Raw genomic sequence first — 16,397 nt, 5'->3', positions numbered from 1 at the left:
CAGGCAACCTTGCTGCCCTGTGCCCCACTCTGAAAGTAAACCCCTCCCTTTGAGTTAATACCAACCCCCAACTAACTCTACTCAACACCCACAGTCTTATTTGCTGCTTCACCTGCAGCCTAATCAGGCAGCTACTTAAAGCTGGCCAAATGAATATATTAACTGGAGTAAGGAATAGAGGACCTAACCAATTAACCCTCCATTCACTCCAGGACTCACTTATCCAGCTTTTCCTGAGTCGCTTACCTGAAAAACGGCATTAGCTTCTGCACAACCAGGCATTTTACCTGGTGACAATTGTTTCCTACCTTTAACACTGGTGGAAAATATATTTTATATTTATTCCTTGTATCTCTCACTATATATACTGTATATATAAACAGCTTTTAATGCAGTGTAACATATTAATGGTTTTGTTTATTAATTAAGGGAATATAAAATAAGCATAAACCACATTTAAAATAGAGGGGATGGCTCTTCATAATTTGTCTACTAAAAAATCATTTAAACATTGATTAAGCCCAATAGGGTTGTTTTAACTCCAATAAGGATTAATTATATCTTAGTTGGGATAAAGGAAATATGTTTTAAAATTCGGAATTATTTGCTTAAAATGAAGTCTATGGGAGATGACCTTCCCGTAATTCGGAGCTTTCTAGATAACAGGTTTCCGGATAATGGATCCCATGCCTGTATAATTTTTGTGATATTTTTTCATCATATTTGTAGTTTATGCTATCCATTAATTATTTCAAGTGTTGGGAACTATAAAAAAGCAAATATTTTCTTTTTTAAACATAGATGTTTAGGTTTGAAAGCTTAAAGGGATATCATGCTGATGAAGAATGAATGCATTCTTTATATAGCTTTGCTTGATGAGAAAAACATAGCTCTTGAGGGCTTAGTTTTCACTGTAGTTAAGCAAGAATGTTGCCCTTTTTCCAGAAAATTTGCCCACTAGAGGTATCTGATTCACTGGGGTCTACAGAGGAAATCAGACTAGTTGTACTCTTGAGGAACCGCCTGGCAGCTTTTACTCATGTGAATAAACATGTATGCAAGTAAACAGACAAATCTAGGCCAGAATGTTTTACCGTATATAGTGTAGGATATATTGCCTTTTATTATATATAGAAAGCATCACAGTAGCCACATGTTTATAAAAATTTAACTCAAACACAAATGATTTCCCTGCCTGTTATTATCTCTATATATTTAATAGCTTCTTCTTGCTCAGAGTGCTAATGCAAATAATTCAACTAAGTACTTATATTATGAACCGTCTTTTCTGCAGTACCTTCAAAACACAAACCTCTGTATGGCACTGAAGGCTAAATGATGCACCAAGAGACAATATTCAAGGCAGTTTCATGCTGGTCAACATAACTGCCAAAGCATTACATGATATACTAATAATACTACATTAAAGATTTTATCTATGAACAGCTTCATGTTTGTTTTAAAGCCACAGAAGAACTGCAAGTTTCGTTTCCCAAGAAAATATATGCCATGTATAATAAAATATAGCTGTTTCCAACCTGTGCATCATGTAAATCTACTCTCGGAGGAGGTCTTCAGAGTTTTCACAAGATAAAAATAGAAGATGTAGAAATGGAGCGGAATATAGTGTCAGCATATCTGGAATGAAATAAAAATGTGTACATCTGCTAGCATACTAGGAAACAAGTAATCTCTAAAAAAATATTTTCATTTCTTTATATTTTTTAGATATAAGTATGCAAGATAATATAATACTGAACTGAACACTATAGAAATATTGTGTTTATCTTCTTGGTTCCAATCTTAGGGTGTTTTTGATTAGGAAACATCTTTGGAAATATAATATATATATAGATATATATACTGTATATATATGTAATATTATTAGGCAAAGATGCCATAGTATAACGCTTGTTGGGAATAAAAAGTTTAGTTTTACTGGTTTTTTTGTTTGTTTTTTTTAAAGATTTTGTTGTCTGTCTTTTATATAATACAACTTGTTTTAAAGGAACAGTAACACCAAAAAATGAAAGTGTATAAAAGTAACTGCTGCCCTGCACTGGTAAAAGTTGTGTGTTTACTTCAGAAAGTCTACTATAATTTATATAAATAAGCTGCTGTGTAGTATGGGTGCAGCCATTCAAAGGAGAAAAGGCACAGGAACATAGCAGATAACAGATAAAACACTATTTTATTCTACAGAACTTGTCTGTTATCTGCTATGTAACCTGTGCCTTTTCTCCTTTTTTCCAGCTTGAATGGCTGCCCCCGTGGCTACACAGCAGCTTATTATATAAATTATAGTAGTGTTACTGTAGCAAACACACCAGTTTAACCAGTGCAGGGCAACAGTGTTTATATTTTTATTACTTTAAAGCTCTTTCATTTTTTGGTGTTACTGTTCCTTTAAGGCTAGAAAGAAATGGCATGCAACTGGATTGTGGAGAGAGCATCTCATTTATATGAACAGTGTAAACAGTAGAGCAATTATTCTTTGCCTCCACTTGTTAGGTATATTTGAAACCTGGCAAATAGAAGCAAAGAGTCCAGGTGCAGAAATGGCTTTCTTTGCTGCGGATTTCTTGGCGGCCCATGCTGGTGTCCCTGAAGGTTGCTATTCATGCACCAGTGTGGTGTATTTGCTGTATATTTGGAATTTGTAATGCCTATGCTATTGTGGATTATTATCTGATTACCTAAAATGCTCAAGCAAGGTTTAACTTAAACATACAGTATGCAGTGTGATGCTAAATTCTTAATGACTCCTACCTGTTTCCCTACATGCAGAAAGAGAAAAGTAAAAGTAAGAAGAATAGGTTTAATAAACTTGAGGCTGTATACAGGTATATAATCCATTATCCGGAAACCCATTACCCAGAAAGCTCTGAATTATGAAAAAGCCATCTCCCATAGACTCCATTTTAATCAGATAATTCTAATTTTTAAAAAAAAATTTCCTTTTTCTCTGTAGTAATAAAACAGTACCTTGTACTTGATCCTAACTAAGATATAACTAATGCTAATTAGAGGGAAAAACAATCTTATTGGGTTTAATTAATATTTACATTTATTTTAAGGCATGGAGATCTAAATTATGGAAAGATCCATTATCCAGAAATCCCTAGGTCCCAAGCATTCTGGATAAAAGGTCCCATACCTGTACTATTAAGTGTTAAGCAGAGATAAAGTCCACAAAAGTTTGCTTGATACAAGACCATTAAGGTATTTTGCATTGCCAGCCTAGTGTATATATTGTTTTCTTGTGTATGTGTGGGCTGCCTTCCTAAAAACTTACAGGCAGGTTAATTGGCTCCTCATAAAATATATAAATATATGTGAACCTTAAATTGTAAGTTTCACTGGGGCAAATACTCATGTGAATGAGGTATAATGTAAAAAGAACTACAGTGCTATCTCAATAAATAAAAATAGGCAACAAAGACTGAACTGTAGAACCAAAAACAGGTTTCAGCAAATGCATTACTTATATTCATTATCATTTATATAATGCTGACATATTCTGCCACGTTTAACAGAGATGCACCACTCATTACCACTGCCTGTCTCGATAGAGATTACAAACGAAAGTTCCTATGAAATTCACCCAACACACTATGGTCCATTTCATCAGGAGCCAATTAAACTGCCTCTATGTATTTGGAGTGTGGGAGGAAATCAGATTACCTGGTGGAAACCCACACAAAAAATTTGCAGATAGTGGTCTGACCTAAATTACATTTAAGAAATTTAACACGCAAACAGCGCCAAACAGTGAAATTTGAACGCACTGAGAGTATTTTGGGCACCTGCAGCAAAGGCAGCAAGCAGGACTGCATTTTGGCCCAGGTACAAGACCTCAGCCTGCCCCCTCGGCCATTTACCAATTTCTCACTCACCTTTTTTCCATTATCTGCCCTGGTAATCTTTCTCACCCAATGTAACTTACTATTTGTAGCCAGAATGTTCAACTTACTACTGAATACCAATCATTATTCCTACCCATCCTTCCCTAACTGGACATGCAGAATAACGCTCAGAAGAAGCCACAGCCAGAATTTACTTCACTAAAGGTGGCCATACACGTGGCGATCTGACAATGTTTCGTACGACCATCGGTCGCACGAAACATCGTAAGATCCGCCACACACCATTCAGGGCTGAATCGGCAGGTAAGGAGGTAGAAACAATAGGATTTCTACCTCCTTCTGCCGATTCAGCTCTGAAGGGAGAATTTTGGTCAGGCGCCTTCTATGGCGCCCGATCAAAATTTTCAAACTGGTCCGATCGGCGAGTCGTCCGATATCAGCAGCTTCCTGCGATATCGGTCGACTCGCCGACATGCCATACACGCACCGATTATCGTACGAAACGAGGTTTCGTACGATAATATAGGTGCGTGTATGGCCACCTTAAGTGAAGATTGCTCAGCAATGTCGGCAGTGTGTCAGGCACATGGGCTAACATTTCACCCGACTGGTTCCTGAACTGGTGGCAACAGCTGGGAGTAGGGATGAAAGGATGGCAATTCAGGTATTGGGCAGACAGCAGCCATTGTACCCTGGGCAGACAGGCCCACAAGGACAGAGGGCTGCAGGATTTTTTTTCTGTATCCCAGTGGGGAAGTCAGATCCTGCATGGGCAGAAGGACAATGTATACTGTTCATGCGCAGATCATGGTTTCAGGTGGGTACCTCAAACTTTGACTCACCCTATCTGTCTGCTCTGCTGCCAAATTTAGCACCAAGTCTGCATTTGATTCAAAATGTTTCACGATGTAGGTTAAAAATTTCAACGTTAATGGGAATTTGTATACAACACAAGTCAAGCCATTTAAGCTTGACAAGTATACCTAGAAAATAAGTAAAAGTTAACACTCTGAAAGTTTAATGCAGGTTGTTCAGTTTTTTGGCTTTGTACAGCTCAAATGTCATAAAAACAGGACGTTCTGAACAGCCTTCAGCTAAATATATTTAGCCACAGGGCTGGTGCAACCATTAGGCAAACTAGTTGGTCTCGAGGGCACCATTGTTTGAGTAGCAGACTTGCTATATAATTTATAAAACGTTAAAAAAAAAAGTTTGCTGAATGCACAGTAAATACAAAAATAATTAAATATGTTGATACCTGCTTTGCAATATCAAAATAAAATAAAAATTGCATATTGTGTAGGATGACTACATTTTGCATTACTTTCCCTAGTGTAAAGCAGGATATAAAGACATCTTAGTAATATGCCTACATAATAGATTTGTCATTCAAAAGCCTTTTTTTGTCTCACGTTACAAGCATAGGTTAGCAAAATAATTTGATAAATTTCAAAATATTACCTCAAAATATCTAATTTATAGAGCCTTATTTACAAAGAAACATGTAAGAGCCAATCAATTTGGCACAATATTTCATGATTTTGTTCCCAGAATACATAATTTTACCCTTATCATTATGCCCAAAGCAGGTTAGCACAAAAAGGAAACAATAATTCAGACAAAAGTAGCATCCATTTGTAACCTAATTTATATCATTATACTATACTATATGGGGCACATTTACTAATCCACGAATCCGAATCCCGAATGGGAAAAAATCGGATTGGAAACGAAAATTTTGCGACTTTTTCATCGCCGTCATGGTTTTTCCTATTTTGCACGATTTTTTCATCGGCGACACGACTTTTTCGTATTTTGTGCGACTTTTTCATCGCCGTCGCATGTATTCGTATTGAGCAATTGTAAACGGCGGAAAAACCAATCCAATTTTTTCACAACGGCGACGAAAAAAGTCGCGACAATTCATGAAAAAGTCGTGACAGCGACGAAAAAGTCGCGTCAATTCGCGAAAAGTCGTGACGGCGACAAAAAAGTTGCGACAATTCGCAAAAAAGTCGCAAAAATACCGATCATTACGGAAAAACCGCATTCAGACGCTTTTCGGACGTTCGTGGATTAGTAAATGTGCCCCTATGCCTAACGTGGATGGACAATGTGCATTCTCTTACACACCATTCATTAACATGTGACTTTAGTGCCTAATCAATGGCAAGTGCAATGTACAAGATTTCTCTGAGCTGTACACATCACCTTGGGTGTAAGTACAAGTATTAGGCACAACATATGTAGGATGCTAGGAAATAAAGTACAAAAAAACTCAAAAAGGGTCTCATATGACATTAAAATTTGCACCAAATGACATCCTGCTCATCCCCACACCTTGTCTCATACCTGTGCCTCCATTAGATTGTAAGCTTTTTAGCATCTTGTATCAGTTATCAGTCATATTTTTTGTAATCTGTGTCTTTAATGTATACATCCATTTATTGTACAGCTCTGGGGAATACATTTGTACTATACTGCCAAAGGATTGGCAGTGTAGTACAAGTCACTAACTGCCATGTTTACATAACTTTGAACTTTTCATGTGCTTAGCACCCATAGGTGCAGGTCCTTTCACTCTAAAATGGGGAACAAAGACCTGCGCCTCTCCTACGAATGCAGAGCTGCCTGTGTTGGCAGCACTATATTTATGTGTGGCAGGCTGGGGCTAATACATGGGTATCATCCTTTTTATCACTATCTGGAGTTCATGGCAGGAGGAATATAGATGTTAGCATTACATCTGGCCCCAGGGCTTTCGTTTATACCTCATTGTTACCGTTTCATGCAGTGGGTTATTAGCTCTTCTGCCAGCAAATGACATGAAAAAGAAAAAAAGTCAGAGATGTGACATGATCTAAAAATCTGTCTAGGAGTATAATAAGGTCTGATGTTTTATGACAGACTCACAATGTGAAAGAAACAAAGATTTTATTTGTGACAATTATGAGTATAGAAACATAGCATATGGTAAACCTTAAGTATCTTTAGGCCTAAGATTCACAACATGAGCCTTCAAATTTTCTGTCAAGTTAGTGTGTGCACTGCTATAATTCAGAAGTGAAAACACAGCTTGCATGAATAGTACTCCCACTGTCAGTGTTGCCGACCTCATCTGGGATGGACAGGCCCAGAATCCTTATTTTAATCATATTGACAGCGCCACAGTGGGAGTAATTACAACAATCAGACTCAATTCCAGACCTCCCATTTCATATACAATACAATTTCTCACCCTGAAAATGAACTGCAGATGATATAGCAGAATTCAGGAAATGCATATTGAGATTTATGAGTCAAACTAAATTGCCCTGACTTCCTGAGTTCCAGACAATGATACTGTGGTGCATTCTGGAGAACAAAAATACCTCTGAAATAATAAGATAGAAGCATGGAATAGAAATCCAAACATATATAGAAAATAAAAAAAATACTCTCCAAAGCAAAAATGATGCGACTAGGGAACAGGTAAAATTGATTTAATAAATAAATACACAATTTTTTCTTCCAGAAGCTGTGCAAATATTAAGCGCTAGAGAACTGAACTCTGCACTATATGCTAGATAAGGACAGCCTTGTCCATATGCTAGATAAGGACAGCCTTGACCACCAGTCCTACGTAAAATTTGATTTACATGCTTAAGCTGTAGTATACTGTCTTACTAATTTATATCCAAGAATTTGAAAAAAAAGCTATAAACATATAAAGTATAAGGATCTATTTAAGGTAAGTACAGGGCTTGCCAGTACCCAGTTTCCATGTACAAGTGCCCTTGTACTGTCCTCCTCTCACCATGTGTTCAGTAGTGGTGTAAAAGTAAGGCATCACAGGGTCAAAATTATGGTGCTTTGTGCACTATGCTCCTTGCCCCAATCTGGTGTTGACAATGAAACTTCTTTTAATTGTAATTCCACTCTCACTTCTAGACAGAAAAATGTCATATTGGATCTTGTAACCTAGGAATGTGGTTGCCATATTTTTCAAAAAGTATCCATAGTTCATGTAATGTTTCTGGGTTCATGTAATGATTCTGGCCCCTAGGCTAACAAATCTGATGGGCAGACTCATTATTAGGCAAAGGTTTGATAACATTGCCTTGGGCCAACCCCAAACCTCCAGCGACCTGTAGGACACAGTTCAGTTTATATTGTTTCTCTGTCAATGTCGGCTGCAGCACATGCCAGCAGTATACCTGTATCATGTTCCAGTATTATTACTGGGTAGGGTGTGGGACACTGTAAAGAATTTAAATAATTTATTTTAAACATTGTCCAGTATCTAATTTAATTTTGTTTTAAGTGATAATGAGGAACACAACAGCCTCTGATTAAGTGGTTATGGAAACCAGAAAACAAATATTCAGTACTGAAACACAACTGTGACACTGAAGGTTCGGCAATGGCACAAGGGATGCCATGCAAAATCACCTGCCATGCACAATAGCTCTCTCCCTTGACAGACAATTGTCCCTCAAAAATGTGGCATTGTCCATTATCCTTACACCAATCAAAATTAACAAAAAAGCATAAGAAGTCCATAAGAACTCAATACAATATATTGTATAATATAGAATAGACAGCTACATTTCATTTAGTTTTGGCATACATTACTAAAAATAATACCAGTGATTATTAGATTATGAATACTATTGTTAAGAATTATTATATCCACATAATTATTATAGATATATCCACACGTAATCCCTTAAATCATGTTTAATATTTGTTATATACTGTAAAGCATGAAACATATAAATACATTTTATTTTAAGAAAAATGTTGCCACACCTAATGTACACTGGTGGAGTTTCCAGCTCATTTTAGCCTCACCCTAGCTTCCCTGGTTCTTCCATTTTCTCTGATTAAAAATACAACGTACATTCCTGGGGCTTTACATAAAATTGTATAACTGTCCAATGAAAAATAAGGAATAAAGTGGGTTTTGTGGGAAAGCTGCTAAATAAAACATGACTGATAGTAGAGACAAAAATCTGCTTAGATGGCAATTATTTCTCCACCACAATTTAGTACTTTAATCCATGATTAACTATGGATTGAGGCTAGAAGCAAAGTGGACCTGTCCAGTACAGAGCACGTTGCTCACTTTTAAGGGAAGTGTTATTAAGTGAATAATACACAATATGTTGTACATGCTATAAAAAATAAGTACTTTTCTTATTCAAAAAATATTTATTTACTAATATTGCTAATATTTTTACCTATACAATAATTACATGAATGTACCCAACACCAGGCTACAGAAATCTATGTAATCTATCCACAAAACATAAAATAATTTAATAACCCGCCTTTACAAATTATTTTTCTCAGAATGTTTCTGGATTAATTGTATAATTTGATATTAAATGTATAATATCAAAGGTTTATCATGTAAATCCATAAAACATTGTATCATAATTGTTCAGATGCTTCAGTCATTTCTGCTTCTAGATGTCTCTGTGTAAGTAACAGTTTCTCTTTTTCCCCTAAAATAATAATTAGTTTAAAAAGAGCCACATCAGAAGTTGCTGTGTAAGCAGGCCCCACCTTTCTCCCTCTCCCACTGTGCAGCCCCTCCCTCCCTTCTGCTCCTGACCAAGGAAAGTGCTTAAAGGAATACTGTCATCAAAAAACATGTTTCTTTCAAAATGCATCAGTTAATAGAGCTTCTCCAAGGAGCACTTTTCTTGGCCAGGGGATTGAGTGGCCAGGATGCACAGTGGGAGAGGGAAATATTTTTAATAAGGGAGAAAATTTCAGAGTTCAAGTACATGCTGGAAGTTATTATTTTGGGGGTTACTGATGCTGGTTACTCTGGCATTTAATGCTGGATGCTACTTTGCAATTAGATGTTGCGTAGTCAGTTGCCTGTCATGCTGCATGTAACTGTGCCATTTCATTTTGGGCTGTCAGTGCCTTTGATGCTGGATGCAACTGTGCCATTTTATTTTGGGCTTTTAGTGCCATATGATACTTGATGTAGCTGCCATTTAATGTTGGGTGGTTAGTGCCATATGATGCTGTAAGTTACTTTGCCATCTAAAGTTGTCTAGTCAGAGCCATTTGATGCAGGATATTACTTTCCCATTAAATGTTGTCTGGTAAGTGCCATTTGATGCTTTATGTTACTTTGCCATTTAATGTTGGCCTGTCAGTGCAATATGATGTTGGAATTTACTTTGCCAGTTACTTTCTAGGGCTGGAAGGGAGGAGGGGCGGTGGAAAGGGACTGGTCGTGCAGGACCCTCTCAAAAGATTCTTCTGCAAGGGGGCCTTGTACTTAATAGTAAATAAGCTGCATGAATCCATATTGGTGGCAAAAAATCCTATTGGGTTTATTTTAGTGGGGTTATTTAAATGATCTTAACATGAACCAAATTACAGAGAAGTCCTTTATCCCGAAAACCCCAGGTCGCAAGAATTCTAGATAGAAGGTCCCATACCTGTATCACCAAGAACAAACAGTGCAGAACTTAAGAAATAATAGATGGAATATCTTTATATGTTATAAAGTAGCAAAAGAAGAGGTTTAGTTGAAAACCTGAAAACTACATTTCTGCAAGAAACCAGCTAAACAATTTTTACAAAGTTGAACCGACAAAATAATCTAGGGTCGATTCATCAAGTCCTCTGCATTCCAGATTAAGATCCTATTCATATATTTAAATTTTTTTGTAATAGAACATTAAATCTCAGTGGTTATGTTGTATTTTTTCATTGTAATTATTTGAAATCAGTTTGCAGTTGCAGTCTGTTTTTGTTGATCAGCATCAAAAAAACAAAATTAAATCCACTGTAATTCAATGTTCTAGAACAATAAAACATGAACATTTTCAAAGAGGTAAATACTTTTTATACACTGTGTTTGCTTCATGATAATGCACCTTATATAGGGCTCCTACCATTTTCCTGGGCATTTAATTTTAACAATTGTATTCAATAAATTTGTATTAAATAAACTTGGTGAAGTCTGCAGTATCTTAGCACTGATCTAGTTAAAGAAATATCCCAATTTTGACTCTTGGAAGTCCAGTTTCTTGCACTTATATGACGATGGATGACCTTTTGATATATCAGTGTCTATGTATAGTGCAACCTTGGACATACTGGTGTAATTTTTATAAAACTTGATTCTGAGGATACCCTTGTTAAATTAAATGCTATTCACAGGTAACTGAGCCAACGCACCATTTATTTTATAGAAGATAGGAACGCTTAACTAGCACAGGAAAAGCAGAAATAAATCTCCTTGGTCCAGCCTTTTTATATACCATTGTGTCCAAGAGTGATAAATCCATAAATAATGTGTTACTGTTTTTACACTGAACGGTTAGATGAAATTTGTTGCAGCTTTCTAAGTCTATTGTTCTGGTATATGAGATATGTATTCTATTCTATGTTTGAAATGGAAGGTTTACATCCTTAATTTCAAATGGCCTAGTGAAATTATCTGTTTAAATGTAAAATGTTTCAGCTTTCTGACAATCCAGTATTTCTGGAAAGCATTGTAATTATCAGCAATGAAGATTTTGTTGTTTTGCTCCTTTTAAATATTTTGTTTGAAAAGGCATCAGTAACATTTTCTAATCATTAAAGTTGCATAAAGAGGCAGCTGCACTTAGCGATATGGGGGTGTAGGGAACGAAACTCCACATAATATATATTGACAATTTAAACATTTTGAACACAGAAATACATGTCCAATATCTACCCAAATTAAAACCATAACAACTACAGGTTTAGAAAAACAAATATAACAGCTATAACAAATATACAGTGTTATTAGTGTATGAAGATAAATGTAAAAAATAATAAAAAACAAAAAAGAACAAGGACCATTAAAGGCTTCCAGCTGTCTTTTATATATTGTTTTATAAATTACTAAAATAAATAAGGAATGGCTTACGAAAAACGTATTTGAATTCCTCATAGGGATTATGAAAGTTTTGTAGCATTCTGCCAATGCATTTTCAAAGTTTATCTCACTTGAGTTATACCTTATGAAATAACTGATGTGGTATCATTGCATGCATTGTTTCATATTGACCTTTAGTGAATAGACTCCCTACTGTCTTAAGCTGGTTACCCCTACAATTCTATCCCTGAATTACTCCATAAGGAACTCTCCTTCAAACTCTTCAAAACTAAAACTGGATTCTACCTCTTGGAGCAATAGCATATTTTCTAAGCAACATCAACACTTATTAACTTCCTACCCAACAGCTATTGCATCACAAAATAATTTCAGATATAGGCACGCGTGTTAAGGGGCAAAAAGAGGAGGCTATAGGCGTTTTCAACCAACTGCGATCAGTCTATCTCTGTGCAGACCAATAACTTTGTACCTGTTCTGTAAAAAAGCCATTAAGACACTTACTTTTACTTACACTGTAAAATACACCTTAGAGAAATGTTCAAGGAATTAAGAGGTCTGTTCGCTAAGGGCTGTGGCACACGGGGGAGTTTAGTCGCCGCAACAAATCTCCCTTGTTGCGGGCGACTAATCTCCCCAATATGACATCCCACAGGCAAAAATATAAATCGCCGGTGGGATGGCATACGCAGCGGTACGATCACCGAAGTTGTGCTGGGTATGCCACTAATCTCCCTTGTGTGCCACAACCCTTAGGGCTCTGGTACACGGGGAGATTAGTTGCCCGCGGCAAAACTCCCTGCTCGCGGGCGACTAATCTCCCCGAGTTGCCTTCCCTCTGCCATCCCACCGGCGAATATGTAAGTCGCCAGCGGGATGGCAGACGCGGCGAGGCGATTTCGGGAAATCGCCGAAAAAGACTCGCCGGTGGGATGGCAGAGGGAAGGCAACTCGGGGAGATTAGTCGCCCGCGAGCAGGGAGTTTTGCCACGGGCGACTAATCTCCCCGTGTACCAGAGCCCTGAAGGTCGATATGAAACAATGCATGTGTTATCACCTAAAGTGGGAGGCGATATGTCATCTCTTGATTCACCAATGCAGTATTGCATAAATTATTTTATCTGACACTTGAGATTTCATTTTAGTAAAATGGAATAAATAATTGCAGGAGATTGTCAAACACAATAAGTAAGGAGATTTACATTTATTGTTACAGAGAAAAATGTCGATAACATTTTAAGAAAAAAAAAATTCACTTGCTTATGGACTGGAGGTCCATAATAAACAGACCAATAAAAATAATAAATTACTCAGGTTTCTAGTTTACAAACATCATGTAACAAAAAACAATTCTAATAACTCTGTTAATATTTTCATAACATTTTTGTTTACTTAAAATGTGCATTTTAAAAGTTCTCTAGCTTTAACTGTTCTTCTTTAAAGAGCTTCTTTTATCTCCCCCCCTCAGCTTAATTTATCTTGGCATTTCCAGGCACCAGTGGACTAAAAGCAAATAACATTATCTGACTACCAAGAAATATGATTCTCCATGCAAGCAAAGCAGTGGCTAAACTAAAAAGTTTATTGTTTATTTGTATTATGCTCCATTATTTACATAGCCCTGACATATTCTCAAGTGCATTATAGAGATTATATATTACTGTTCTTTTCTGCTAAGATTTATACCAGATTTTTCATTGTCTTGAATGTGCCTCTGTAAGAGATTGATGAAAATATAAATTTTTATTATACTTTTTTTACGTAGTGCTAACATGCTATGCAGTGCTTTACAGACGTTGTCCTTCATTCCCTTTATCCAGTGGAGTTTACGGTATATTTTCCATTATAAATACATACACAATGGACAGAACAGGAGGAAACCCACACAGACAGAGGAAGCTCATTCAAACTTCTTGCAGAAAGTTCACTTATCAAGCCTAAAAAGCTATGTTGCTATACAGTATACACCTATAATAACAGTATAGCAACATAGCATACAACAGTTTTCTATTCACCTATATACCTTTAGATATATATGCTATACAGATCAATTAAGATTTATGTAATAGTGAAAAATAGTTACAACACTTTCTTTTTAAGTAAAAAAAAGTGTACAAATATTTGTGATATCATTTGTTAAACTAAGCAAGCTGCATACAATATTTTTGTTGTCAATTTGCCCACCATAGGCTACAGTTTCACAGGAGTCTGGGTGAAATTAAACTGGATAAAAAGTAAAAAAAAATATGGAAAATGAACAGAATGAAGCATTTACAGAGAAAGAAAATGAATATAAAAACTACTTAGAAATAGGGTATGTTTTCCCTTTAAGATATCTTTATAGTTGTTACCTGGATATTATAAGATGGTACTGCTGTTGCTTTTAACTTAAGCCTTAAGTTTTTGCAAGGTGAGCTAAATGTTAAAAATTCTGATGAAATATATATGTACACTCATACCAAAGAGACACCTTTTTATTTACTGAACTTACTGCATCTGCCTAAAGGTTCAGCATCTCTATAGTAGTAATGATCCAGTACTTCAGAGCTGTATCTGGTAGTGTATCTAGGCAGAATGTGGCGGACAGGTTCATGGCCTTAAATGTTGGGATGCACCAAATCCATTATTTTTGGGTTTGGCACTTACATTTTTTTTATTTCCATGTTCATGTGACCATGAATCACATGATTTTAAGGATTAGGATTCAGTTAGGCCAGACACCTGGATTTGGCCAAATCCGAATCCTGCTGAAAAAGGATTAATCTTCGTACCAAATCCTGGGTTCAGTGCATCCCTACATAAATGCATGAACTTACGATTTACAAATGTTGCCAAGTATGGACTGACCAAACTCTCAGCTTTTTACCCGCTCCCTGCTCAATGCCTTGTACTTCCTTGTTTCGCCCTCTCGAGTCACGTCACCCCTCACCAGTACATGACATTCTGGAAACCCTACACTGATGGGACGTCACATTATTAGCTTGGGATGCACCAAATCCAGGATTCAGTTTGGCATTCAGACAAGATTCGGCCTTTTTCAGCAAAATTCAGCCTATTCCATGCTTCTGGCAGAACCGAATCTGAATCCTTAAAATCACGTAACTTTTTGTCAAATAAACACGGAAACTGAAAATTCTTTATCCTAACTTGCATATGCAAGTGATGTAGATTTTGTTCGGTATTCAGCCAAACCTTTTACAAAGGATTAGGAGTTCTGCCACATCCTAAAATAGTGGATTTGGTGCATCCCAGTTATTAGCACTATGATCTTCTTGTGTGAACACAATCGATTCCAAGTTTGGTGGCACTTGCGTGCTAGAAATGCTACAAAATAACCTCTCAAATATTAGCAATAGTTAGCTTTCTCTTTGCTGTAGGCAAATATATTTAACTAGGCAGACAAATAAAATGCAGGGGTGTTTCTAGCCCCTAAGCTGCCCTGAGGCAGCTCCTGCGATACTGCCCCCCTTAGCCCTTAATATAGAACCTTTTTAAAGGTTATATATTAAAAGGTGAAGTCAAAAAACATTTATTTTAAAGGGCACCCCATTACCCCCCACCCAGATCTATATGTTAATATAACCTACTGGCTGGGTGGGAAAACCAACAAGTGCCAGTGCCACAAACATAGAAGCTTTTGCTGGGCATGCTGCCAGTCACAAAGCCCAGCTGTGCATCGCCATATCTTGGCATGCGCATAAACATTTTGCACATAACTCTTAAAATTTTGCACTCACAAGAGCTGGCATGTGCAGGCTTCACAATTTGTAAATGCACATGTACACAAACTGTCAGTCCAATGTCTTCTCCTAGCTTGTGAGTGGGTTGTGCCACCCATAGCTACACTGTAGCACTCACTTAGGTGGGGTGATAGGTAGTGGTAAATTATTTTTTATAATGCACACAAAAGTCATGTTACAAAAGTCACTTGACTAACCATTTAACCACCTGTCTGCCAAATATCTTAACATTTATATTCTTTCAGCATTTTTGCTCATGAAAATCCCAAGTCTGCTGTGTGCCCACTTTCTGGCTCTTAATCACTACCTCCACACCATTTGGCTGTATGGATGTGGGTGGATGACCTGATGTCAACTCTGCACAAGTGTAGAGCGTAATGACACTATCTGTGCTAGAAAAGAAAAATTACTTAAGAAAATGAAATTTTGGCTCTTAAAATGACTAATGAATACACTGTGATCCTGGTTAAGCGCCACAAACTGTTATTACCTTGCCTCATGGCAGGAGCTCCACTGAATGGTTGCCTTAAGGTGGCCATACACGTTAAGATTCACCTACGGCTGGGCGACATCGGGCAAATGTAGGCCAAATGATCAAATTATACTGGAGGCAATAGGCACAGTTGGTTCGGGGACCGCATCAACGAGCTCATGTGGTCAGTGATCCCACTAAATCTTTTAACCTTCCTGATCAATATCTGCCCAATTTCAGGCCTGATATCGGTCAGCATGCCCCTCGTTGCTGCCCCTACATGGGCCAATAAGCTGCCGAATCGATCTAAGGGACTGATATCAACAGCTACAATCGGCCCGTGTATGGCCACCTTTAGTGTTTCCTCCCTGCCTGTGCCTAGATAAGTTTTATGCAAACACTTAATCACATATAGTTATTTTACATGGGGTGGATGGCTTTTG

General features: G+C 37.0%; 1 protein-coding gene across 10 annotated transcripts in view; it reads right to left on the bottom strand.

Annotated features, from left to right (window-relative positions):
* Positions 1-16,397, bottom strand: part of epha7 (EPH receptor A7) — a 127,780-nt gene that overhangs the window by 86,453 nt on the left and 24,930 nt on the right. Inside the window, exon 4 of one of the 10 annotated variants that reach the window (XM_018094331.2) lies at positions 1,087-1,638. The exons of the other annotated variants lie outside the window; for them this stretch is intronic. Within the exon in view, the coding sequence (XP_017949820.1) occupies positions 1,556-1,638 (83 nt within the window). The 3' untranslated portion in view covers positions 1,087-1,555. Of the gene's footprint in view, positions 1-1,086; positions 1,639-16,397 lie in introns of those variants that run through there. 10 annotated transcript variants of the gene reach the window in all.

Source organism: Xenopus tropicalis, chromosome 5, assembly GCF_000004195.4.
Source record: "Xenopus tropicalis strain Nigerian chromosome 5, UCB_Xtro_10.0, whole genome shotgun sequence".
Classification (NCBI taxonomy): domain Eukaryota; kingdom Metazoa; phylum Chordata; class Amphibia; order Anura; family Pipidae; genus Xenopus; species Xenopus tropicalis.
Note: the sequence above shows the minus strand (reverse complement) of the source record. Positions and strands in the feature narration are given on the sequence as shown.